Source organism: Varanus komodoensis, unplaced genomic scaffold, assembly GCF_004798865.1.
Source record: "Varanus komodoensis strain SLA01 unplaced genomic scaffold, ASM479886v1 scaffold40, whole genome shotgun sequence".
Lineage (NCBI taxonomy): Eukaryota > Metazoa > Chordata > Lepidosauria > Squamata > Varanidae > Varanus > Varanus komodoensis.
Window position 1 is genome coordinate 2,072,511 of NW_025335942.1, and position 26,535 is coordinate 2,099,045.

Consider the following 26,535-nt stretch of genomic DNA (forward strand, 5'->3'; position numbering starts at 1 on the left):
CTCTGCCATGTCCTGCTTCCAAATTGCAGTCTCAGACATCTGGGGATCTGCTTTTTGCCTGCTCGGGTGTTCTGTAAATAGTAGGTGTTATAACTTATCCCTCTTCCCCTCCTGTTGATTTATGGATGTCAATGGAATTTGTGGCACTGAAGGTGAAGGCTGAACCCTTACAAATACTTACTCTCTTTGGATTTGACTAAAAGCTTCTCTGATCCATCCAACACTCCACCTATGACATTGATCAATCAAGTGTTCCCCAGACAATCACAAGCACATGATAGTAACAGCAATCAGATAAACATGGAAGCATACAGTTGATAGTATTAAAACAGCAGATACTCTAACTGTAGAAACATATGTGCGGAAATGCCTTTAAAAATGGTCCAGACATTGTAGTTGGTCTAGCATGTGGCCACAAGGTTATTTTTGAGACTGGGTGTTTGGACCTCATTGTACCTTTGCTTTCTTCGTCACCTTTGCTGGTCCCCACTCCATTTCCTGGTCCAATTTAAATAAGGTAAGAATTAAGTAGGATGTATGGATCATTGCTACCCCAAGTCCTAGTCTTGAGAGGTGTGTGTTGTATTTTTCTTTTAATAAGGGAGGTTTGTTGATGCACTAGCTAGCTAAGACTATAACTTTAGAAGACAGTCAAGCATGCTATGCAGCTCCCTTCAACTGATTTATTTTTGGCCACACGTGGAAACCAGAGCTGTGGCCCCCCTCCACTGATCGTATCAGTCATGTTGATTCATGCATGGAGAGGCAGGAGATATGTAAGCCCCAGGCCATGCAGCACAGTAACAGTATTTAATAAAATAGATTTTTTTTTCAGGTGGGGACCAGGGAATCCATTGATGAACTCTAAAAGATGTGCAGGGAAATCTCAGCGCTTTAGATCAGTTCCTCTCAAGCAGCAGTCACCTGTGGCAAATTGCTCTGGAAATGCAGCAGTGGGGAGAGATGCTAAAAGCAGGAGTTGGGGCATGGCCTGGAGAGTCAGCCATTCCGAGAAAAGACGCTGGGGCAGCAGGGACCTCAATCCCTTTGTGTCAGCCTGGATCACTTTTTGGATCCCAGCTGTACGTTTTAAACAGGGACTTTTGGAGCCATGTCTTAAAACATGACCATCATTCGTTACACTTCAAAATAATTTCAGTGCGTAGAAGCCGTGCTTTAAAATGAAAATACAATGAAACTGACATCAGTCTTAATCCAGGATGAGATTAATTTTAAGCTTGTGCGTCCATATCCTTGTTAACAGACAAAATAAAGAGGGCTACGTGTTTAACACAGACTTTCCTGGCCTGGGACCATCCCATCATGATAGTCAGCTGCCCCGAGGCTTATGTGATGGGAGCGGCATATAAGCTGTCTGTCTGTCTGTCTAAATAAATAATCAATCAATCAATCCCTAGCCAGTATGGCCATCCACACGGCACCAGGTTGGCTTAACCAATAAATTGGTTAGTTTAATTAACAGTTCAGATTGCCCACAAGGGGACCCCCATTTAATTGAGCAGCAGATGTTAAAAATATTTTAATATATTTAAAAATATTATTATTTTTAATAAATGCACTTACAAACCATAGGTCAAGCATTCTCTTAAAAGCGACATTCTGTCTCTCATGCCTTCATTCATGGAAACAGTGCCTCTTCTAAAATGATGCTTGTTGTGATGTGTGTGTGCATATTGTGGAAACACAGCACTTTCTTCAGAAAAGTTGATTTTACCAATATGCAGATTCATTCGTGAGTTTAGTTGATGCAAGTTTATCCAGAAGCAAGTCCTGTTAACTAAATGTGTCTGAAACTCACGATTGACTGAAATCAGATTGCAGACCTAACCCCCGCCCCCACCCCGCTTTTCTTCTTTACATTAGTATAATTAAGGCAACTGTGATTACTTGAAATTAAAATACCGTTTTTCATCTGATGTGGGCACATGTTGCTTGTTCTTTCTTATCCTTCTTGCACTGTGTAGTTTCTTGATTTGTAACTCATCACCAGTTGCATTATTGTGCAGTGAATCTTTTCTTTCATCCAGGTTTTTCTTTCTTTTTGGGTCCTTGATATAGCCTAGAGGTTTTTTTTGGAATGAATATGTCATCACATCATTATCCTTCATAAATAAAACTGCATCGGCACCTTCGTATGTGAGGTAGAAAAGAACTGGAAGCTCAACTATCTGCTGAGACAGAGTGTGTCTGCACATCATGAAAAGCCACGGTGGAATAAGCTGCAGGGCTTGGTGGCGTGTTTGCAAAACCACGTTACTCCTGACAGACGATCAGGCACGCCACAGTTTGCCAAGACTTGGGTCTCTGTTAGTCCTTCACCAGTCCTCCCACCTATTCTGCCACTGGCAGCTCTTTGGAGGAGGGGGGATTTTGCCACCCAGCTTGATACCCCACTGCCCTTTTCTGTGTTTTGACATTCTCTCCCCCACTCGGGACTGCAGGTGGCGCAGTGGTTTAATCCGCTGTGCTGCTGGGCTGGTAGATCGAAAGGTCGCTGGTTTGAATCTGCACAACAGGGTGAGTTCCCGTTGCTCCGTCCCAGCTTCTGCCAGCCTTGCAGTTCGAAAGCATGCAAATGCAAGTAGATGAAAAGGTACCACTTCAGTGGGCAGGTAACCGCGTTCCGTGCACCTCGGTGTTTAGTCATGCCGGCCACATGAGCACGGAGACTGTCTGTGGACAAACGCTGGCTCCCTTGGCTAGGAAACGGAGATGAGCACCGCCCCCTGGAGTCAGGCATGACTGGACTTAATGTCAAGGGGAAACGTTTACCTTTACCCCCACTTAGGTGCTTCCCCAACAGTGATCCCCTTCCTAAATTCTTGTTTTGTCCTGCCACACTTGCACAAGTCTTGCTTCCGTGCACATAGTCCTTTTTATTTCCATGCTTACTTAGAAGAGCTGTTTTGTAGATTTACCTGGTAGAAATTAGTTTCACAAACTCCTGCAGTAATTATATCTATCCCAAAAGTGCCTTCAGTTGCCGCTTTCAACTCTCCTTCCCACCTGCCCAAGAAGCAGGGAGGTGGAGTGGAGGAGCTAAAAATGGTGATGGAAAGATGGGGATGGGTATAATTACTACGGAAGTCAGTAAAGCTGATTTCGGAAGGGGCGCATTTTCCACACCACTGTTCTAAGCCAGCATGGAAATAAAAAAGTTTTAAAAAAACCCTGCCCTGAAGTGGCCATTTGAACCTATGGATGTGCACAAAGGGAAATGATAAAAAGGGAGGATCCTTGTGTGGGAAAATGCTGAAGTGGAGGGGGTAATTCTCAAGTGTTGTTTCAAGATGTCGGAAAGGGAGAGGAAAATATTGGTGTGCCGTCTGCTTTACTAAGAATAAAACGTAAATAGAAGGCAGCCAAATGTGCACAAAAAAAAATGTGCACAAAAAAAATTAAAGGCTTTTTTGAGTATCCAGGTACTTCTGCAATGCCATTTTTTTGGCAAAGTTTTGGGAGTGAGGCAAAGGGAGAGGGAAAGGGGCAGGCAGGGGGCAGTGAAGCGCTCAGATCACAAGGAGCAGCACGGTGATGGGCCTTCTAGCCCCTTCTCAGACGAGTCACGGTGCGAGAAAAGCCAGCCGCAAGCTGTGGGTCCCCAGTGGGGCTTGTCGGTGGGCAACCAACCACGCACGCTGGTGCCACAGCGCTGGTTTGCGCATCGTGCTCAACGGACACGGCTCATAACCTGCTCTGGCTAAGTGTGCCGTGCAAACGAGGTTAGGGTCTCTAACTCCCAGCTTCACTTTCAAGAGACCTGTACATTAGCTTTCTGCTGGCAAAATTCTCCTCTTCAAAGAAGAAATTGGCCATGAGTACATTGGGTGGGATGCAATCCAAGGCATGAATTTTCGTGAGGTTATGTTGCATTCTTAAGGTTATATTATGTTAAAAATTACATATATAGCAGGTTTTGCTGTGAGAAACAACAAGATGTTGATTTTCACTAGTTCCTTAGTTCACTTTATTGTATTGAGGCTGTTTAGATTTTTTTTTTCAGTTTGCTATTCTACCTAGTTTTTTTTTTCCTTGCTAACTCTGAATATCAAAACTTTATTTTCTTTTTTTGTCAGACCTACAAATATGCCATGGAAACTGATGTTGATATACATCAGTTTGCTTTTTTTTTGTTTTTTCCTGGTATTGTTCCACCATGCTTCCTATTCAATACAATGCAAATAAAGATGCATAAATGGTATTGCAAGAACAGCTGGAAATAGGTTCTGTCGGGCCTGTATATAAACACTGTATTTCAAAAAGTGCCACATTTTAGGCACATTTCCCCCCCACCCCACTTCAGGGACCTTTAAGGGCTCAGAAACTTTTAGATGCACATCTGGAACTTTACTGTTTGCAAGAATTTCCCTAATTGTTTCAACACAGGGATCAAATCCATGTGTGCATTTCATATGTGTAGACTGGACCCATCATTTGAATTAAATGGGAAACTTCTGGATGCAAGGAACTGGGGTGTGTGTATTCCAAGGCTCGTGGCTCTTCCTCTGCCAGGGCAGACCTACATTTAGCCACATCACTTTCCCAAGCTCTCCCTTATTCTCTGCGGGATCCTTCGTCGCTTGCAGTGCGTTTCCCTGCTCCTACCAGTATCCGATGGTAAGATAGGAAAATGTATACTCTGAGGATGTCATCGTGTAACAAGATAACAGATCACACAGGTTGTAGTGCCTGAAGCCCCGACTGAGGCAGCACCTCACGAGGAGGTCTTGTGCTTGGGACCCTGTACCCCAATGCCAACCCCACAACCTAGCTTGGGGGTGGCTGAGCAGATAGCTGTCCCTCCCCCTGACTCCACACTCGTTGAGCAAACACCCGAGCCCACATCAAAGCAAGAGGGCCCCGAGGAAAAAGGCACTATGAGTTCTGCTCAGAAGGAGTCAGAGCAGGCTGTCCCTCCTCCCACTGATGCTGAACTTCCTGAACATGACACAGGAGACACAGGGGACTTTTCCCTAGCATCCAATCTCAGAACTCTGAGGAGGTGGGAACAAAAACACGCCTGTTACGCCAGAGAGAAGCAAGGCGGGGCCAGGAGAGCTAGTCCCAAGGGGGAGACACTACTAGAGGATTAGCATCTGCATTCCAAAGACCTCAACAGAAGAGCTTATCTGTAGAGTTGTAATCTTGTAGACAAGTAGCAATAAAGGACTTTAGTGTGGGTTGTGTACATGTTGAATTCCAACCTCGACACAGGTGATGGGAGAGAGATGGAGAACTTGATCTAGAGAGTGCCCTTTTGGTAACAACATAACATTTCATCCACACTTGGATTTAGCTTCAGATATAATGGACTGAGATTTAGATATAACGGTTGGATGCAGTGTGTTGTTTGTTGTACGTGGTTGTTTTGTTTTTTGGCTTTTTTGTAAGCCATCCAGAGACTTTAGTATTGGGTGGCATATAAAAAGTTTAAATAAGAATAAATAAAATAAATAAATTTATGTTTTGGGTTTTTTCAAAATATGACTTTAAATAGGAGAATATTAGTGCTCATTTGTCCATTTGAGCAGTGGTATTTTCTGTTAACTGATGAGAATATTTGTAACTGAAGGAATAAACTTCTTGGGAGATCAATAATTTTCTGAGCCTACACAAAGTGCCATGTATAAGCACTGGAAGAAAAAGAAATTGCAGAAGTCCCAGTGAATTCATGGAAGGGCTTAGATGTTGCATGAATAACTTTTCAGCATTTGTCTACTCAGCAACTTGATTTAGGAAACAAAATGACAAAAGAAAAGGTGGAATGTTTTTTTTTAGAGCAGTTTATACAGTGTTTGTTTAAAAACAAACTGCAGAAAGACACAAAACTCTTACATGTTACGTGATAAATAGGTCTATTCCACATCAACTTTTCTTCTGCTCTTCTGTACTACTGTCCCTAGTGTCATACTGGGTATATCCCCCCTCCACATTGACTGCTGGGATGGGAAAATATGGTACAACTTTATAATACTGTGAGGCAGTGTGGTGTAATGGTTAAGAGTGCAGGACTCAGACTCGGGTGATCCGGGTTCTAGTCCTTGCTTAGCCATGGAGCCCATTGGATGACTTTGGGCCAGCCACAGACTCTCAGCCCAAGCTACCTTACAGGGTTGTTGTAGGGATAAGATGGAGAGCAACAGGAGAATGGTGTAAGCTGCTTTGAGTTCATTGTAAGACTTTAAAAGCTGGATATAAATCTAATAAATAAATAATGCCCGAAATGTAGAAAGCACAGTACAATTGTAACAGAATATGGAGACGGAAGAGATAAATTGATACAGGTCCGCTTCTTTTTAACAGCAGCCCTGTGTGTTTTATAACATTTAGCTCTGCCCTACGATATATTTTATTTCACCATTTTGGACTTCCTACACATGCACAGCCACGAGACACCCTCCATTATCTTAAACAGAGTTCTGGGTTCTTCTTGAGAACGGCAAAATGGCGGCGCTCAACCGACCAAGTGCCATTTCCAGTGCCGCTGGTCGGCGCCACTGCTGAAAGGACCCGGTGCAAAAAGCAAGGCCCCACGCAGTCGCTCGTTCCCGGCTACTTGTGCTACGCATGTGCCTTTCCTCCTGCACGGAGGCACTCGCTGACCGCTACAAACTCCTTTCCACACAGGGCCCAACCTTCTGTCCCAGAGCGCACTTCAGCTCAACTCCAAGCCCGAAGGGTCCTTCCAGTACTCCTCCAGCTACCACAGCAACCAGACTCTCGCCCTCGGTGAAACAGCGACCTCGCAGCTGCCCCCACGTGGCAACCAAGCTCGAGCTTCTCTGCAGAACTACGGACAGGTAAGTTCGGACGATCCTTACTCCGTCGCACCAATTGCCCTTTGGGGAGTGTCCTGTTTGAAAGTAAGAGTTTACACAAAAGTGTATGCACAGCTGTGTGTGAATTCGGAGAGAGTCTGGAGTATAGAATATTAGTGGATAGGGTTAATCACCCAGAAAGCCTTTGGCTGTTGGACAGTATGAAAATGAAATTGCTTAATTCATGAACACCTCAGCACAAGGTAGGGAATAAAATCAAGTCAATATTTTAAGGAATTCATCTGCAGGACGACTAGCATGTTCATATTATTCTGTATAGGTTTATAATGTGGTCATTAATGCTTGATTTTTATCAAGAGTTATCATTCTAAAAACATTGTGTATTTTTAATTCTGATAATTGCAGAATGGGTGAACCCTGCATCTTAATTTCTGTGGATATTTTCTGAGAACCACATGCCAACTTTGTGTGTTTATGGAATTTATCTAAAAATACCAGACATATGATTTTCACAGTAAAAGCCTGAATAATTCTACATCACATGTGGATGTTTTCCATAACTGGCTTGCTCTCATCATGTTCTGCATCCTAAAATAATGAGACTGCAGGGGATGTGTGGTCCCCATCTTGAATATGCTGTTCACACATGGGGGTTGGCAAGCATGGGTTATGTGAGGGTTAATTAACCCTCACATAACCCAGGAATAGAGTATGAGTTATGGAAAGGTTTGGCTGTGGAAAGTGGTGCCCACCCCAGCACCTTGAAACCCAGTAACTCTTCCCGTTCTGAATCATTGCTGCACATTGCAAGCGCAGGTTCTGCTTTCGGGTTTTGCAAGGGCTGTTTCAGCCCTACATAACACCTGCTCGTCATGTGGAATGATGATTCTGCGAGGGTTACATGACCGTCATATAACCCACACTTGCCAGGCTCACGTGACAAACCATGAGTGGGGGGTTTCCTTTGCAACGTGGTGCCCACGCACACAGCAGCTCATGGTGAATTAAACAACCCACCATGAGCAGCAGTGTGTAATCTGAACCCAGCCGATATTTCAGCTCCGAATTCTCGTTACTCATTGCATGTGCTATCAGCTGAATTGTGCAATAGCTTCCTCATCCTATTGATTTTTCCCCTGCCTCTGGCTTTTTGTGGATCTGGTGAAAATATTCCCAAACCTCCAATCGGCTTGAGATGTTTATAGACAGCATTAAAATTGCAGGAAATCACCAAAAATTTTGGCATTTTTATACCCAGTTTTTCTTTGCCCCTTTGTTCCGAGAGCCCTACTTAAATCGGTATAAAAAGCAGGAGATGTTCGCAAGGTAAAGCTAATATACTTGAGACATATAGCCCAGTCTTTGTTGGCTTCATTTGTGCAATTTGAATATTTCACCACCAGAGACTTCTAGATAGTAGCAGCTCTTGGTTTACTGTTTGCCTTGAGCTTGTTACAGATAAACAATGGGAAGCATGTACGAGCGCAGACAAGGTTGGAACTTGAGTTCAAATAACTCTCTGAAATGTACACAGCTTACTCTAGTCTTTCATGTCTATGAAAGCTTTGCTGTCGTCTCCAAGGCAAAGCCCAAAACGCTTTACTGTCTTAGAAAAGTATTGGTGCTGTATGTTAATAATCTAAAACAAGAATATGAGCTGCATCTGAAACAAACAATCTGGAATTAAGTATACCGCATTCCAGGGATTTTTGCAGTCCCACATGGCTCTGTGAACGTGACTGTTAGTTCTCCCATCAGTTCGGACAGGAACTCCACACATACAGTTTGTCTTGGTCGTACGAAACAGCCCCTAATGTTAGACTGAATAGAGTGAATAGAACTTGCCACCACCTTTGACTGGGGATTGTGGTCGCTATCCCATGGTTTGTGCGCTTTGCTATTTTAAAAAGTATTCTTGAATTTTTGTAAAATTGCAGGTTGACATTGCTACTTACTGAAAAGAAATCCTGACAAATGAAGCAGTAAAAAATTCTATTCCACACAGATTTTGGAAAAGTATTTTTGTGTATTCTCTTTACCGTTGTTCTTTTAGACAGCAGATTCTCAATGTATATTTTACAAAATATTGATTTAATCTAAGTATTTGAATAGGGTCTGGATCAGGTTTCATAAGCTTGCTTCAGATGAATTGGTTGACTTTTGAACTTGGAAAGTTGCTGTATACCAAGGTCCAATTGATAGCAATAGGATCACACAGCTGCGGTACTATAAAGAAGCATACAATTCACTGGTCCATGTAAACAGAAAAGCCGCTAATTCATCAGCAGAACGCAAAACAAAGCACAGACATTATACTGGTGGGGGTTTCCTTCTTCCTTGCTTTTGGTTGAGCAGGATTAGCTCTGGATATATTAATTCTGCATAGACTCTGCAGATCCCTTCTCAAGCAGGCAACAATTACAGTGAAGTCAGCTGAACAGTTACTGCCCCGGGAAGGCACTGAAAGTCATGAGACTCAGTGTACAAAGCCGAGACATTTAAAGGGTTGTACGAACACAGAATGAGCCTTGCTCAGTTGGACAAAAGGTCTATCTGCTCCAGAATTCTATTTGACGAAGCAGCCGGACAGATGCCTCCAGGAGGCCCATCCCTGTAGCATAAACAGAATACCCCTGTTGTACTTCAGCAGCAATAATTTAGTGATACAGATCCTTTGAATCTGAAGGCTCCATAGAACCACGATGGCTAAGAGCCTTTAATAAATAGGGCCTTCATGAACTTGTCAGAACTTACTGCTAGTCTAATCCCATTTTAAAGCCATCCAAATGGCTTTTGCCACATCTTGTGGCAGTGAATTCCATAAATGACTGAGGGCTTGTGGGAATAAATACTTCCTTTTGTCTGTGTAGAATGTGCCACTACTGAAATCCATTGCATGATGCTGAAATCCAGTACTATAAGTATGGAGAATTTCAGGTATAATTTTTTCAGCCTTCATAGAAACATAAAAACTGAGCAAGTCAGAAGGGGTCTCCTGGGCCATCTAGTCTGACCCCCAGCTCCAGCTGGCTCCACTCATGACATCCCTACCATGTCCATGTCCAGCCTATCCTTGAACACCCGCACTGATGGGGCCTCAACCACCTCCCGTGGAAGCACCTTCCATGTCCTTGGGGTCCTAACTATCAGGAAGTACTTCCTGACATTCAAATTGAACCTTGGTTCCCTGAGCTTGGCTCCGCTGGAATGTGTCCTGCCCAACTCTGCAGGAGAGAACAGGTCTTCATTTTTCCCCTCAATTTTATTTCAGTACCCTGGTTATTCTGGTTGACTTTTTGTGCATTTATAGCTCTTTGGCACCCTTTCTATAAAAAGGAGTAAGCAGAGCTGTTGATTGTATTCCAAAATATGGTCACACCATAGATGACTAGTAAGATGATAGGATGCTAAGACCTTGCCTTGCTTGTAGCTTTATTTTCAGTCCCTTTACTAGCATGTCATTTGCCTTTTGCAGCATTGCCATGCATTGAGTGGACATTTTCCCTGAGCACAACTCAAAATCCTCTTACCTAATTAGCCATCACTAAATTAAGTAGCACTGGTCCCAATACAGATGCTTTGGGGGACCCACCACTTACTTTTCTCAGTCATGAGAACTGTTCATTTATTCCTATTCCTGCTTCTCATTGAAAACCAGTTCCCCATCCACAAGAGGACCCATCATCTCACCTTATGACTGCCATATCTCATCAGAAACCCTTGGTGAGGCTTTTTGAAGGTTCCAGGTACACAGTATCTACTGGCTGTTACATTGATTCTCACAAAGAACTTATAATGCTTTGTGAGGTAGGATTTTCCTTTGGACAAGCCATACTCATGCTTCCACAGCAAGGCTTGTCCTTCTGTATGCCTAGTAATTTCCCAATAATTCTTTGCACCAATTTACCTGTAACAGACTTTGAGGCTAAGTTCCTGTCCTCCCAGGAATTCTTTTCAGATGATCAGAATTTTCACATTTGAGGACTTTCTCCATCCAGCCTTGATAACCTGTAAATTTAACATTCATTATCCCTTTATGTGACTTGAGTCTTCAGGTGTTCTCTCTAAAAGTATTGTTTGGCATGTAGATTCTCCTGCCCACCAATCCCAAAGCAAAGACATGAATAAAACTTTAATGCAGATTCTCCACAGTGCCGCTTCCGTAATCCTTTCACTCCTTTGCATCTGAAAGCCCACTTCCCTGACTAGGTTTTCATGTACTTTTTAGTTATTTGTAATTGTTATTAGTGTAACGATAATCATTATAATTGTAAGTATAATAATAGTTATTATTATATTTAATAATTATGTTGACCATTATACTTAATAGTTATGTTGACCTTAACATAGATAGTCCTACAGTTAGTACCAAAGTAAGCTTATTCTGGCCCCTAATATCTGTGAGCTGCTTCAGGGTTTTAAGGCCACTTTGGGGTGGCAGGGCTTCCCTCCTATGAGGAAGGGCTTATCCTCTGCCCTGGGTGGGGGGGGGGGGGGCAAAAGGGAGGCTGGGTCTCCCTCCACCCGTCTCTTGGAGGGCCTCTGCCGCCTCACCAGCTCAACCACGTCTTCTGGGGCAGATGTCTTGGAGCTCATGCAAACCACGTGGCCAGGCAGGCATCTTCTCCGGAGAGCCATGTCAGGCTCGCAAGGTGGCCTGTGCAGCTCTCCTGAAAGGCCATCCACCGGATCTTCTGCTCTGGAAACGCACCCAGGGTCACGTGAGCAGGTCGCCTGGCTAGAGTCAGCCTGGGCCACCACAGCTCACTGAGGCTCACACACAGGTGATCCCAGTCTGGTGTCGTCTTCTTCTAACACTGCAATCTTGCAGCAGTGGGAAATGTACGGCCTTTCAGATGTTGTTGGACTGCAGCTGTCGTTCCTCTGCATGGGCTCTCCTGGCTGATGGGAATTGCAATCCAACCACATCTGCAGGGCCACATCCCCCCTCCCCCATTGCACAAACACCACCTGAAGCACGTTCCCCTGAACTTCGTGGGGTTTACTTCAGCTTAAACTCACATAGAATTGTTCTGCATGCCCTCCTGTTTGCATTATTTCAAGGACTGATACAAACTAAAAACAATGGAGAATCAATATGCAGGGAGGTTTTAAATGTGAAAATGACACATGAAGCTCTTTAAATTTGGTTCACTTCACAGCATTCTTAGACTGCTGGAAAATTTTCAGCTTTTTACATTTTTCAGAACTGAAAATTATCAAGAGTTGTCAACAGGGTTAGCTATATCATAGAAGGATGATGAAATATTGAAGCAATTCACTTGTTCCAGAGCACTCCTGCTAAAGTCAGTGGATTGTTTTTGCAAGTCATGAATTTGTAAGTTCCAACTGCTTTGTTTATGTTTGAATCTAAGTGTTGATTCCACTGTTAACGCACAAAAGAATGCCCTTATCAAATTATAGACGTGGTACATTTTTATCCAGCCAGTTTTTTGATTGATCAGCCAAATATGGAATGTTTGGAGTTTAGAGCATAATCCTGCACTGGGTTAGACAGAAAAGGTTCTAGAATTTCCTGCCTACATTTGGGAGTTCTAAACCAACATGGATTTGTTTGGCATTGTGCTTGTTCTTTTTTCTGTCTAAGCTTGCATAGGATCGCACCTTTAAGGAAATAATTTATTTGCCTATTTTTAAAAGCAGCCGCCGCCACCGCAACAGCACACCCTTGGTTCAATTCCCAGACCATTTTCTCTTTAGCTGTGAGGCATAAAAGCATTCATTTTGAAAGGCGACCTTGAACTCCTACGTAAGAACCTCTCTACAGTAGCCAAAGGGTGAACTATAATAAAACTAGGAATACCTGAAGATGTGGGACTTAACCTTTTTATCACATAAATTGCTAAGTATCATGGAAGGATAAATTGCTTGCATCTTGAATGCTGTTTCCAGTGATTCCAATATCTCTCTCACTTGGCCCAAGTATAAAGAGCAATATCTTCTCCCTGCCAGGCCTCTCCCATCTCCCAGGAATGCAGGGAAGGCTTCAGACATACTGTTTCCGATAAGGAATTTCAGTGTCCTTTCCTGCCTCTGGGAATGTTTGCTTCTGACTCAGACGCAGAACAGGATTAGCCCTTTGTATGTATACATGTATTGCTTCATTTACGGAGTGGTTTTGTAATCTTCCTTAAAGCTTGGTTGCGTAATATATAATGGCATGAAAAAGTCAGGAGTGTGTGCAGTGGAATGCCTGGGAATGTGCTTGCTTGCGGTATACCTGCTTCACACTGTTAACGGGATGGCCTGAATTAATTCACCGGGCATAATGCAGTGTATTGCAGAGAGGCTGGCGGTAGTAATTGTGTGTCCACAGCATGACATCTGAAATCGCACATTTATTTTGCTCCTAAGGAATTAAACGACTGACACATTTTATCGCTGGTAGACTGATCCAGTTATCTACATCAAGGCTCACGCTGCATCGCCTAGAGATTTTCCTGCGAGTGCAGCAGAAGGCTGAAATCTCCAGTTAGGGCTTCTTGACACCTTCCACAGGCCAAGCTATTTTCAGAGGTTTTAAAAAAATGAAATGTTAACTCCTGGGTAATATTTTCCATTTCTCAGATCTGCACCTGAGAATGATTCCCCACCCCACCCGTCTCCCACGGTGTACGAATGTAGTAAAAAAAGATTCACTGGGGGAGACCAGCAAGTCAGTTGCTTCCCAAAGCAGGTGACAAAAACTTACAAAGGTGATAGTTATTTGCATCACGGAATCGTCTACAGTTTCAGAGAATGGTTGGGTCAGCATAGAAACACAGAAACAGAGCGAGTCAGAAGGGGTCTCCCAGGCCATCTAGTCTGACCTCCGGCACCAGCCGGCTCCGCTCACGACAGGCCCACCATGTGCACGTGCAGCCTATCCTTGAACACCCGCACCGATGGGGTAAGCTGTGCTACCTCTGAACACCACTGGGCCAAACTGACAGGCTGTCTTGTCCACCATACTTTTCCCTCTGTGCTTTATCAGACAGATGCCCATGAGAAACCCAGAAGCAGGATATGCAGAAAACATCCTCTTGTTTCTGTCAGACTTTCTTTACTAATGGTAAGAATGAATTACCATTAGTAATTAGTAAATGATTTAATTGTAATTGTAATTGTTTATTTGTTACTTTTGTGAGCCTTCCCGAGGCTATGTAGCAAGGGGATGGCATATAAACAAACAAACAAACAAACAAACCAGGAACCGCAGGGAAGACTGAATCGCCTTGAACTCCGGCGTTTTATCACCCAGGCCCCCTGCAGTTACTTATGCCATCATGCTACCGGGTAGTGGTTCTCACTGCCAGCTACAAGTTGTTAGAACATACACAGAGTGTTTTATAGATTCTGAGTCACAGCAGCAGAGCAGATGATGATGAAATAAGGGGAACAGAGTCAGGAGAAGGTGAGAGGTCTGTAGAGGAGGCTCAATACAATGGCATTTGATTGCAGGAGATTAACGTAAGGATCACTGAGGCACAGGGATTATTGTGGGTCTGGGCATGCAAATGAGGGTGATTGCAATGCAGTGGACCTGGCAGCCTTATCAACCCTAAACTGTTCAGCAAAAATAGCCCTGGCAGCTTCTTGGGGAAGCCACCAGGTCCCACTTCTTAAAGTAACAGCAAATGCTAAACAGTAACCTGGCTTGGAATTTTGGGTGCTTTCTGAGAAAGGGGTGCAGGTTTGATTTTATAACACAAAGGCACATATAAGCAACGCTTTTCTGCCAGGATTTATCTGAATTTTCTGAACAATTCCCAGGGACAGGAAGGGTGAGGGCACTCCTTGAAAAACCCTTCTGAAAGCGATCTTTAAAACAACAGCAAAAGAAGTGGGTGATATTCTACATTGACCAAAAATGTTTGCAGAGCGTCCACCCACTCACCTGTTTGGCTCACCTGTGTAGGCTGGTTCCTGCTGTTGCAGCACAGACAAGTATCCTGCAGAGCAATCCAAAGTGGAGATCAGAAGAGTGGGGAGGCGGGTGAGCTGTCGCTTCCAAAGCCCTGCTGGCCCATGTTGGGCAGATGTTGCTGCAGAGTTTTGCAGCGGCTTTTAAAGGAAAATTCTCCCTGTTGATTTCTGCAGGGAGGAAATTACCTGTGCCAACTCCCCACAGCTAACATAGTGTGGTGTGACATAGCTCCCAAGCCAAGGGAGAACCTGGTGGTGTTGCGAGTGTTGGACTGGGGACCTGGGAGATCCCGGTTCAAGTCACTTTGCCATGAAGCTCGCGGAGTGACTTTTGGCTAGTCGCTCCCTCCTCCTCGGCCTGACCTGCTCAGAGTTGTTGTGAGGATAGCATGGAATTATGGAAGCTGCCTCGGGGTGCTCACAAGGGGGAAAAGCACGGGTATAAAGGAAGGCCCCATTTTGAAGCCTACAACCAGTAGAAGCAGCACCATGCAGCTTTCCTGTCCCTGCAGGGGACTGGTATTTCTCCCCACACACGGACATCTGAGTTCTGGAACCTGGAAGTCAGTGGGAAGGCACATCCGCCTCACCCTGACTCCCTCCCGTTAGCAGAGTAGGATTGCTGTGTTTATGGGGAAAGCTGTCTTACCAAGAGGACTTGGAAGAGAAGCGGGCTAGCTGGGAGCTCTGAATCTTGTCAAATAGAATCAGCCCCTCTCACTGCTTGCGGAGGAGGGCAAACAGTTCCCACAGTCGGAGCTTAAGCATCCACTAAGTGGGGAACAATGCGGAAGGCTTATTTCAAATACAAGGGAAACACAGAGGAAGGATGAGGCAGCAACCTGGCTGGGGGATGCTGGGAGTTGCTTTGTCCTAGCAGGCATGGCATCGCACTGTAAGGAAAGTACTGGCTGGAATAACTCCTACTACACCATCAACTTCAGGCGTTCTTTAATGGTTCAGATAAATCCTCTGCACGATCAGGAAAGCAAACGGCAAGGGGGACCAGGATTGAGAAATGTATCTGAAATCAGAGTGTGTCTTTTGACAGAATGCTCAGCTCTCTCTCCTTCCAGTGTGCTGTTATTAGAGGATTTTAATGTTACCAGATTAACAGCTACAGATGATCTCTTAGCCTAAGATCCCTGATAAAAACTGGAATGCAGTCTATGCTGAGAGATAAGAGGTACATTCTATTCTTCGCTGTTCCAGAAGGGGCTCAGGCACATAATTGAAATTTTTAATAGGGAGCATCTGCTGAGGATTTTCTCTCCCTCCCTCTCCCTCCTCCTTTTTCTTTCTTCCTTTAAAAAAAATTGCAAGATTTAGGGAAAACTTCCAAAATATCTGGCAGGAAGATCTAAGACCTCCTGTGAAGATATGCCCCACAATTTTTTTTATATTTATTTTTGTACTTTATCTTATGTTGTGAGCCGCCCCGAGGCTTCAGCGAATGGGGCGGCATAGAAATGTTTTAATAAAAAAAAATAAAATGTATTCTTTTTATTCAAATGCAAATTTCTGTCTGGGCATGATCCAGAGGATGGGCCCACCCTTTCCACAACTCCACCCCTGCCCTCATTTTCTTCAGCAACTGCTTTTCACCCTGGAAGGTACAGCTGCAAAGGGTTCCTGTGTGAGAGGGCGGGAGGGTGTCTGTGTGTGCATGTGAAAAGGATGGCTCATGCACAAGGAAACTGGCTTTTTGGTGGATTTCCCCACACACAAGCCTTCACACTCTGCAGTTTCCACTTTCGGTGGAAGCAAAATACCTCTAGTGTCACTAACTGGATCTGAATCCACTCGCTCTCTGTATCCTAAAATGATGGCACCAAGAGTTCCCACTTTTGTGCCCTAAGGACACAATCCCTGCATATTTACACAGCCCTACAGCTCTCTGACAAATGATATGCCAGTAGAAGAATTCTTGGAGTTTTGGGACTCCACATGTATAAGATTGTTCCCTTAAATCAACATAGGCAACCTTTTGCTTTCCCTTTCCCTGAATGTTTCGTTAGGATGTTATGAAATTGTACTCTTGAAATTCTGGTCAGCTATCCTATAACTTGCACTAGAAGGCTAAAACAAATTAATATCCCTTTTACAATCAATGAAAAACTCAAGCATCGGCCATTACATTATTTTATTTTTAATGTATGAAAAAACAATCATACTTCCCATATATACATAAGGATGCATGCAATTAATATGTGACTGAATACCCAAAAAGGCCTGGACTCTCACCCATCCTTGTCAGCTGTGTAGCAGCTTTGTTGTCTGATGTGTAAAACAGTTCTTGAAGGTGATACTTTGATTCCGATTTAACTGCCAGGGTTTCCACCCAATTTATCACGGGAAGTGTAGCTGGCTGCAGGTGCCAGGCGTTTTCCTTGCAAGCGCCCTGATACCCCGAGGTTTCCTAGCGAGAGAAAAGACTTTTAACTGCTGCAGGCGCGGCCTGTCTTCTGGCATGTGTGAACACTGCCTCCTGGCTAGGATGCTTGTTTTCCCGCAGCAGGAGGGCGGCCGACGAAGTCCTGCGCGCGGGAGCCCTTCTGGCGAGGGTGGAGCCGATGAGGAGCGAAGGGCAAACCCGCACGGCCCGGCCACTGGCTGCGGGGCCCCTCCCGCGCGCTCTGCCTGCGAGCGAGCCCGAGGGCTGCCCTGCCCTGCGCTGCGCTGCGCTGCCTCCCGCCACCCCGAGCCGGCGACGGCGTGGCCCCCCCCCCCCCCGCCAACCACACGCGGGCGGCCTTCCCTCCGTGGGAAAGTTGCACGGGGCGGCGGAGGCGGCTTGCTCAGCCCGCGCTCGACTCCTGGACTTACTTGGCCGCTGCCCCTCCCCGCCCGAAGCCCCCGCCCGCCCGCCTGCCTGCAAAGGAATATTCTCCCAGCTTAGCGAATATTAGGCGCTTAATCCTCGAGGCACCCGGGCCCGACCCGGGAAAGGGCGCGCGCGCGCCCAGCGCCTCCCCGGCGCTCCGGAGGCGGAGGCGGCGGCGGAGGGGCCGCGGGGGTGGCCGCTGCCTCTCTGACCGCCTCTCTGTCTGTCTGTCTCTCTCTCTCTGTCTGCCCCCCCCCCCCCGCAGGGCACCGCCGGCCGGACAGCCCACCTCGCCGGCCCGGAGCCGCCGCCGCCGCCCGCGCCGTCGCAGCCGCTGCCGCGGGAGTCCTTCGCGCCGAGCCATGGGAGCGCCTTCCACTTGCCGGACTCCTCGTCGTCGTCGTCCGCGCAGCCGCCGCCGCCGCAGCCGCCGCAGCAGCAGCACTCGCCGGCCCTCTACTACTCGAGCTCCACGCTGCCGGCGCAGAGAGTGAGCTCGCCCTTGTCCATGCAGCAGGTGGGCTCCCCGACCAAGCTGCAGCGCGCGGGCTCGGCCTCCGAGAGCAGCGCCGCCGGCGGCTACGGCGCGGCGCAGCGCCTCTCCTCCCCCAAGCAGTCGCCCAGCCGCCTCGCCAAGTCCTACAGCACCAGCTCGCCCATCAACATCGTCGTCTCCTCGGCCGGGCTCTCGCCCTCGCCGATCCGGGTCACGTCGCCGCCCACCGTCCAGTCCACCCTCTCCTCCTCGCCCATCCACCAGCTCAGCTCCACCATCGGCACCTACGCCACCCTCTCGCCCACCAAGCGGCTGGTCCACCCGCCCGAGCAGTACAGCAAGCACTCCCAGGAGCTCTATGCCACGGCCACGCTGCAGCGACCGGGCAGCCTAGCAGGTAAGGCGGCCGGCGCGCCTCCCCACCGGGCGCCCCGGGAGGCGCCCTCGCCCTCGCGCGGAGCGGAGCGGCGCTGCCCAGGGCGCATCCCGCGGCGGCGGCGGCCGCCGGTGCCTCGCTCGTGCCTCCGCCGCCAGCCCTTGGGCTCACGCTTGCTTGCGAGCTCAGAGGGTCGCGGACCCCACGGGGACTGCCGCTCCCGCCGAAGCCCTCCGCGGAGTCGGCCCGGCTTTGAAAGAATCGCGGAGAGTCGGCCATGCCTTTTCCAACAGTGGCGAGTTTTACCCAGCTGTGTTTGGAAGCATCCTCAGTTCCGCAGCTGGATGCTTCATCTCTTCCTTTGCTAGATCAGGGAGTTTTACTCACTAACAGCAGTTTTAGATGGTGCACATTGCATGCAGCTGATATATAGGGTGTTTCCCACCCATCTAGAAAGTACCTGATTTCTTTGAAAGCATGTCCTGGATCTAAAAAGAAAAGAAAAAAAACCCTGTGGTTGATTTTCCTGATGATCTGATAACTAAGCTGTGCACTTTGCAATGGGGATTTTTTGTTCTTACAAAAATCGTTTGAGATGTATTGCTATAGCAACAACTGTCATGTTCGTATGACTTGTCTGATTTACATGACTAGATATGACAATTAAGACATTTCAGATGACAGGGTTTCTGTCGATATCAGATAGGTATTCAAGTGCCTACCCTTTAAAGAGAAGAAGATGAAAAAAAGGTAACTGGGAAATTGTTCTAGTATTGCTGGATGTGATCAAAGGCTACACCTTCCAAAAATTAGGTGAAGTTAAGCAATATGTTAATTCTGTTATTCGGGATCTTGCACTCTGAATTGATTTTTTAATGATTAATCTGTTCCCCTACTCAGGGCCAAAGATTATTCAGTTTATGAAGTAGCATTCGTGTTTTCGGACTGGTTGGTGGCAGTTGCAGCCGCACGCACACTCAGTTAAGAGCGAGCCCCGCTGAATTCACTGGGCATCCCTTTGAGGAAACGCGCTTTGTGGTAGAAATCAGAGAATGTCAATGAGGCTGAGCTTTGCTGGTTCTTCCGCCCCATCTTCAGCTTGTGACTGGATCGCAGGATTGTGCCAGCAGGACGAACTGGAGGCGGCAGGCTGTAACTGCAACCTCTCCCATCCATCTTCCGCCTTATCCTTTTGTTCCAAGCTGTCCCTTAGCCCTTGCTTCAAAAGGTTCAGCACTTTCCCCATTCCCAGGGCGCCCTGCTACTTTTAACCTTCCTCAGCACCCTCCACATTTTGAACATCTCTCCCTCAGACCTTCTACTGAGGTCCTTCCTGCAGCTCACTGTGCCTCAATCCAGTGGCTAAATGCTAAACCCTAGCTCTGGATTCCCGGAACTCTCTTTGGTACAGTTTATCTCTGATAAAATCACTGCCCAGCCAAATGGAGCCGGAGGCGTTCTGGCGGCCACAAAATCCCCGGGTGTCTTACAGTAATGATGCTCAGTCATAGTGTGAGGCTTGTTCCTGAATGACTGAGGAGCTGTGTCAGCAGCAGGGTTCCCAGGATCCGGTCAGAAGTTTTGTTCTGGAGTCTATCCCACTTTGTTTAGACCTTGTGAACCAATAGGTGGCCAAAGCTGGAAATGAGAAAGGAAATGCTGTTTGGACAGGGATCATTTGGATCGGTGGGAACGTGCTGACGAATGATGGAATTTGGATGCATTTACACTTTTCAGTATAGACAACTCTAAAGAAACGAATAGGTGTGCGCTTTGCCTGCAGAAGTGGAAGGTTTATCCGTGGCTTTTCGAGGGAGGCCAGGCTTGTCTGGAATCAAAGGGGCCTATTGGTGATCAGTGGATTTGTTTGTTTATTTAAACAACAGCAACGTGAACACAGTGCCTGACAGTACAAAGATTAAAAGACAGTGTGGTCCTTTCTTCCAGGTTCACAATCTAATAGACACGGGCGATGGGGAGGGAAGAGAGGGGAAAGCCAGCAGCTCCTCTGGCCACGTCAGGGGCCAAACCAGCCTCCATATTTCCATGATACTTTCCGCGGTAGAAGGGGTGCCACTTACCTGTGGCCAGAATGTGCTGCCCTCCAATCCCTAATCAGCTGTTCCTCTGAAATGAGCATCTTTTCTGGAATGGGAGGGTGAAACAAGCTCCCTGCAGCTGACAGATGGACGGAGCCATTCTCTTCTTCTCTTTGCCCTCCTGGGAGACACCAAGCACAAGCACCTGGGGACTGAGACCAGCGTGTGCCTCCCTCTGGCAGTACGGGCAGCGCTGGGCTGGAAAGTCCACTTGTCTGACTTGCCATTTAAGAATAATTAAAAGTAAGTCATTGGGGTGGGGGTGGGGAATCCACGCACCAGTAAAATATACGTTTTGGCAATGTACTCAGATGTTCTGTCCACAGAGATCCCCATCTCCTTAACAATCAAAACAAATCAGAAGCAGCATCTACTTAGATCATGTTTCGCAGAGCTAGGTCGATGGAATGAACTGTTGTGACTGGGTTTTTACCTGCCTGGTATGAGCATTTTTATTTTTCTCAGAGAGAGATATTGGCTAACTCGACTACTCCATTGAGATAAATGGGAAAATACAGACTAGATTTTCTTAAAACACCTTGTCTCTCTTTGATAAGCAGGAAATGCCACAACCCAGTTTGGGGCATTTTTCTCACAGGAAGGATAGAGTGTGATTGATACTGGAGGAACTGAAGGATGCTCGGGTCCAGGTAGGCTGATTAATGGGCGCTCACTGTCTCCTCTCTTAATTCTGCCAGCTGCAGATTGGCTGGCCCCGATGGAATTTGCTCAGGGAAAAGGCCTCAGGCTGACTTACAGATGCTATTTACTGCAACTAATGGAAAGTCGTCCAGCTTTCCACTTCGCCTTTGGTTGGAATTAGGGGCGGGAAGTACTCTCTTAAGTTGGCTAAAGGTATGGAATAAATTGTGACCCAAAAGTGAAATAAGAACGTGTTATTTTGAAACAACTGTTTAAGCGCCTTTGTGTAAGTAGTTGTTTCAAAGAAATCTTTGCTGTGACCAGGGTATTCCTCCTGCTGAAGGCTGAAGCAGCACCCTGTTTTCCTCTCGGAGATGTTCATCAGCAGATGTCCTCCATCCTCTGCATTCAGTGGGCGTGATTTCAGATATTCTGCAGATGGGATCCTGTACACTGTACACTTTTAGGTAAAGGACAGAATTAACAAAAGATGCAGTGCTCGTCCATTAATCCCAGTGTACATTCTTAGGTGCTTTGAACCCTGTGCGTAATCAGAGAACTGGCTTTGGCTGTGACTTGCTTGAATAGTGAGCAGCAAATTTTCTGTGCAAAACAGTCCTGTTACCCCTGTTATCATTGACTTAAGCGCAATTAGAATTCTTCTGCGAGTTAGTAACAGTGCTCTGAGTGACTGCAACATCTTGTTTAATCTTTTTTTTCTGTTCTCCTAACCTTACCATGTCCTTTACTCATAACCTGAGTTTAAAAAATAGCAATGATTTAAATTATAAACCAGTTGTTTCTAAAGGAATTGGAAACACTGAAATCCTAGTTGTACAGTTTGAGAAGAGAGGGGGAACTGAAGGTGACAGCAGCCCCAAGAAAGTTACGTTCTAAGAAAGGAGAAGATAAATAGGCATTTTTGTTTGTTTTGTTTGGCTTCTTTGTTTGTCAAAGGTGTTTTTCTACTTTATATATCCATGTTAAAGATTCAGGTCTTGTCTGTTGGTGATAGATTATGACATCTCAAGAGAGGAAAACTGAGCAGGTCTTTGTTTTTTGTTTCTTAGCACTTATTTAACTCCACTGACTAATGAACTGTTGAATCAAAGGATGTCTTTGTTAAATAGAAAACACTGCCAGATCTCTTCAATTAAACTCTTTGGAATCATGGTGCAGGAGCTTAAAGGGGCAAGGGGAGGATGCCTTTAAGGGGAGTATTGAAAGAGAAGTCAAGTTGCCTTTAACAAATAGAAAGAGGGTTTTGCACAGTTCACCTTTGAAAAGGCTGCTAGTGTTGCTTTTAATATGAAGAATTAGATCTCTGTTCCTCCCCCCCCCCCCGCCCCCACACACACACACCCAAACCCCTCTGAAGTCGGTAACAAAACTTAGCACCACTACAATGCCTGAGGATTTTAGACACTAAGAAAACACACTCTTCTGGGTTTGTCATTTAATGAGATTTGCTTACAGGAGTGATGCATGTGATTTGCATAGACTTTGTGTCACTGTTGTTGGAACTGTTTGGAATGCGCTTGCTCTATACGGAAGAAATTAAATGTTCTTTGGCACAGCTCTTTATGATGACCCAATATTTCCTGGTTTTGTGTCTGAACTGATAACTGAACAAATCCGGTGGAAGTTAGGGATTAAATTCAGGAATGCATATTCATAGTGAGGACTTCACCAGTATCAACAAAAACTGCATCCATTCTATAGCAGCACGTGCTTTACTTGTCCTGTGTTTGCTGGTTCGTCTGTGGCTTGATAATTCATATTTTTTTGAGCTAGGAATGAACACCATGTCTGTGCATCCTTTAAGAACATAAAAAAGGTCATGCTGGATCGGATCAATAGTCCATCCGGTCCAGAACTCTGTGCACATGGTGGCAAACCAGCTGCCCACTGGATCTTTCCAGCAGGATGGGTGCAAGACCTCCACCTGCCCAAGCTCCTCAGCAGCTGGGGTACGCAGGCAGGCCACCTCTGGTAAAGGAGGTAGCCCATAGCCAGCAAGGCCAGTAGAGACAGATAGCTGCCTCCTCCTCCTCCTCCTCCTCCTCCTCCTCCGTGAGTCCGTCCAGTCCCCCTTTAATACCACCCCAGTTAGCAGCCGTCACCACTTCCCATGGCAGCAGATTCCTTAGTTTCACTGCATATTCTGTGAAGATGTATTTCCTTTGATCTGTCTTAAACCTTCCACCAGTTAGCTTCATGGGATGATTCCAACTTCTAGTATTACAGAAGGAGAAAAATGTCTCTCTTCACTCTTGAAGGACTGGTTTGGCGTTTCTGGCCTGGCCTTTATAAAGGGCAGCTTCCTGATACATTGGAAGTGGGGCTGTAGCCAATGCTAGTCACATTCCTTTCAGTGACTCTGTTTGCTCTAGCACTAACGTTGGATACAACCCAGGGAACTGTGGTTTAATGTCTGTTTACTAACTGGGGTATGAATGCAAGATCAAGAAGTGGTTTCTGACCCATTTATTAAGCCAACTTTAAACCGCATCTCTTTGTTCTGACATAATGATGGCCCATGTTGGGATCCAAATGCTGAGGACGGTGCGTGAAAGATGGAGGTGCGGGGTGCCCCGACCTCACGTCCATTTGCAACTCCGTAAAGAGTGGTGTGTTAAACCACGATTGCTCCATTGAACTGGTTCCTGCTGAAGAAATCTCTGTACCGTTTGACACCCGTTCCTTCTCCAGGTGTTGCTTGCATGGGGTTCTCACTCTATCCTCATAGCCATCGAGAGACTGGCAGAGTGATTCTCCAGTCCATCCAGGGAGCTGCAGGGACGCCAAGCCCACCCACCACGAGTCCAATGCAGTGTCCCAGGGAAGGGCAACCTGTTTCCGCCTGTGGGCACATCTGGCCATTCGAGAAACTGACGTGGGCGCTGCTGCACCTGGAGGTGTGGCTGGTCGCAGGTGCGGCTACTGCACCTCCGTGGAGACGTGGCTGGTCACAGAGGACAAGTTGACTGCCTGAGCATCTGCTGCCGTGCGGCTCCTGCACTCCTTGCTGGCCATCTTTCCTTTCGGTTTGACTGCCCCATTGGTTTTCCCTGCATTCCTCTATGGCCACCTCCTCGCCTTACAAGCCATAATGGGCGTCCCTTTTTGCCCCACTTTATATTGATTGATGCTTCAATGTGCTGCAGAGGAAAGGGAATTTTCTCTTCTTAAGAGTATTTCTGAACTCTGTGTGTGTGTGTGTGTGTGTGTGTGTGTGTGTGAGAGAGAGAGAGAGAGAGAGAGAGAGAGAGAGAGAGAGAGAGAGAGAGAATGAATCGGAGGAAATGCAGACCCTCCCTTTGCTGTGAAGCAACCTGCACTCTTGTACGGTCATTTGTAATATCGAAACAGCTGGGAGGAGCAGGAGACCTGGTGACCACGAAGACAAGTGTGCAAGGGCACACGTGCGCCTGGCACGCCCCATTTGCTGCATCCCATGGGAACGCCCCGCCGACTTGCACCGCACAGTTTATCCTTCCGTCCTCCCATGATCTTTACGGATCCCTTCTTGTCTGCCTTTAGCAGGACCGCCTCTTCCATTTCTTAAAACTAATACTAGAGGTTTTGTTTTCACATCTTCCTGATTTGTTTGCTGCAATAATAGTGTTGACTTCAAAAATGTATCAACAACAGACTTCAAAGTATTCCTTTTGTAAAGCCTTTTCTTTAATATGGAGCTTTTTTAAGCTTTGGAAATATGTGTAGTCATGATATGCCTTCCAATAAATATTTCCTGAGATCTGGGCTAGAGCTAGCTTTCAGAGGGTTTGATATTGCTGGATTATGTTTTTTATAACTGAGACTGCTTTAGGTTGAGCAAAATTGAGCTGTAAAATATACTTAATCCTAATTTTACTATTCTGTAAAAGAGCCCTTTATTCTGTCTCCTGTTCCCATTTTGTGAATCATTTGTGAATATTGTGTATTTTAAAGTGGATTTCAAGCAACAAACTTTTCAGCATCACATGTCTGCCTTTGAGCTGCTTGGCCAGGTTCCAAAAAGTGATTTTAACCAAGTCCAAGAGCTTATGCTTACTTAAAGATATTTCTTTCCTTTCTATCCATCTCCCACCTTTCTATTGCAAACTTCTTTGTAGTGGCTCTTGATTTCAGGAGTCTTTTACCATTTAGTTTGTTGGGTACCGCTGTTCAAAGAACACAAATACAAAGACTACTTGGAGTTGTAGACCTACTTCTGCAAGTCTGTAGATCTTGGTATATTTGGTAGAAGATGTCCAAGTATTAATTGCAGCAATCATCATTTTCAGGTGTCATTAGCTTTCAGCAATTAGCATAAGCATACTTGCTGTTAGTGTCAGACCCATCAACAATAAACCTGGTTTAGGACCAGGATGTTACCCAACCATTAAAAAATGCAGTAGATCTCATCTTATGTTTTCTAAATCTTGGCTGTTGCACCAAAGAGATGTGCTCAGTAATGCCTGGATGTCAGAGCGTTGTCAAGAAACACTTGCAAGCTGCTTCTGGTTTTCAGTGGTGGGAGAAAGATACTCTATACAAGCTAAGGAGGACTGTTGTTTCATATGGCATGAATTAAACCCTGTTACGAGGTTACCCAAAGTTTGGTTCTTGATATCAGGCCAGGTGGAGAAGAGTAGTTGCCCACCCAAAGGAATGCAGCTGGGAGAAAGAGGATATTTTAGATCTGGGTGAGGGCAGCACCTCCACTCAAGGTTTGCAAGAAATATTTACAGAAATTGCGTCAGATAGAAGATACTCACCAAACAGAAGAATGTTTGATTGGGTGGTCTCTTCCTGTGTACCACATTGACCAGTGTGAGCTGAAGGAAGCAGAGAGGAGCATGGAGAGCCCGTGTGGTGCAGAGGTTACGAGCGCGGGACTGGGGCTCAGGCGATGCAGGTTCTAGACTGTGCGCAGCCATGGAGCCAACTGGGTGACCTTGGGCCAGTCACAGCCTCTCAGCCAGCCTACCTCACAGGGTGGTTGTTGGAAGGATAGGACTGAGTGGAGGAGGTTTATGTAAGCCACTCCGAGTTCCTTGAGAGGACAAAACGGGGGATATTTAAGGAGGAGGAGGAAGAGCTTTTGCCCGGATGCTAACTCTGTGACAAGCAAGGTTCACACATGCACAGATGTGCAATCTGCCACCATGGCTTGCTAACCAGCCAGCGTAGGCTGCCCTCCGCAGGTGCACCTTGTCATGTGCAGACCTGGCAGGTGTGTTGCTGGCAGCTGATGCAATTAATAAACCAAGCAGAGTCCGCTGTGGCTCGTGAAGCACCCTTGGGTTCTGCAAACTGAGCCTGCACATGCCAAATCCCATTTTACATCTCAAACTGGGGAAGAGCATCTGGTGGAAAAGAAACCT

General features: G+C 46.2%; 1 protein-coding gene across 1 annotated transcript in view; it reads left to right on the plus strand.

Moving 5' to 3' along the window:
* CTNND2 (catenin delta 2) overlaps nucleotides 1-26,535 on the plus strand; it is a 489,283-nt gene that overhangs the window by 198,810 nt on the left and 263,938 nt on the right. Inside the window, exons 5-6 of the mRNA XM_044442939.1 lie at nucleotides 6,649-6,821; nucleotides 17,816-18,443. Coding sequence (XP_044298874.1) covers nucleotides 6,649-6,821; nucleotides 17,816-18,443 — 801 coding nt within the window. The remainder of the gene's footprint in view (nucleotides 1-6,648; nucleotides 6,822-17,815; nucleotides 18,444-26,535) is intronic.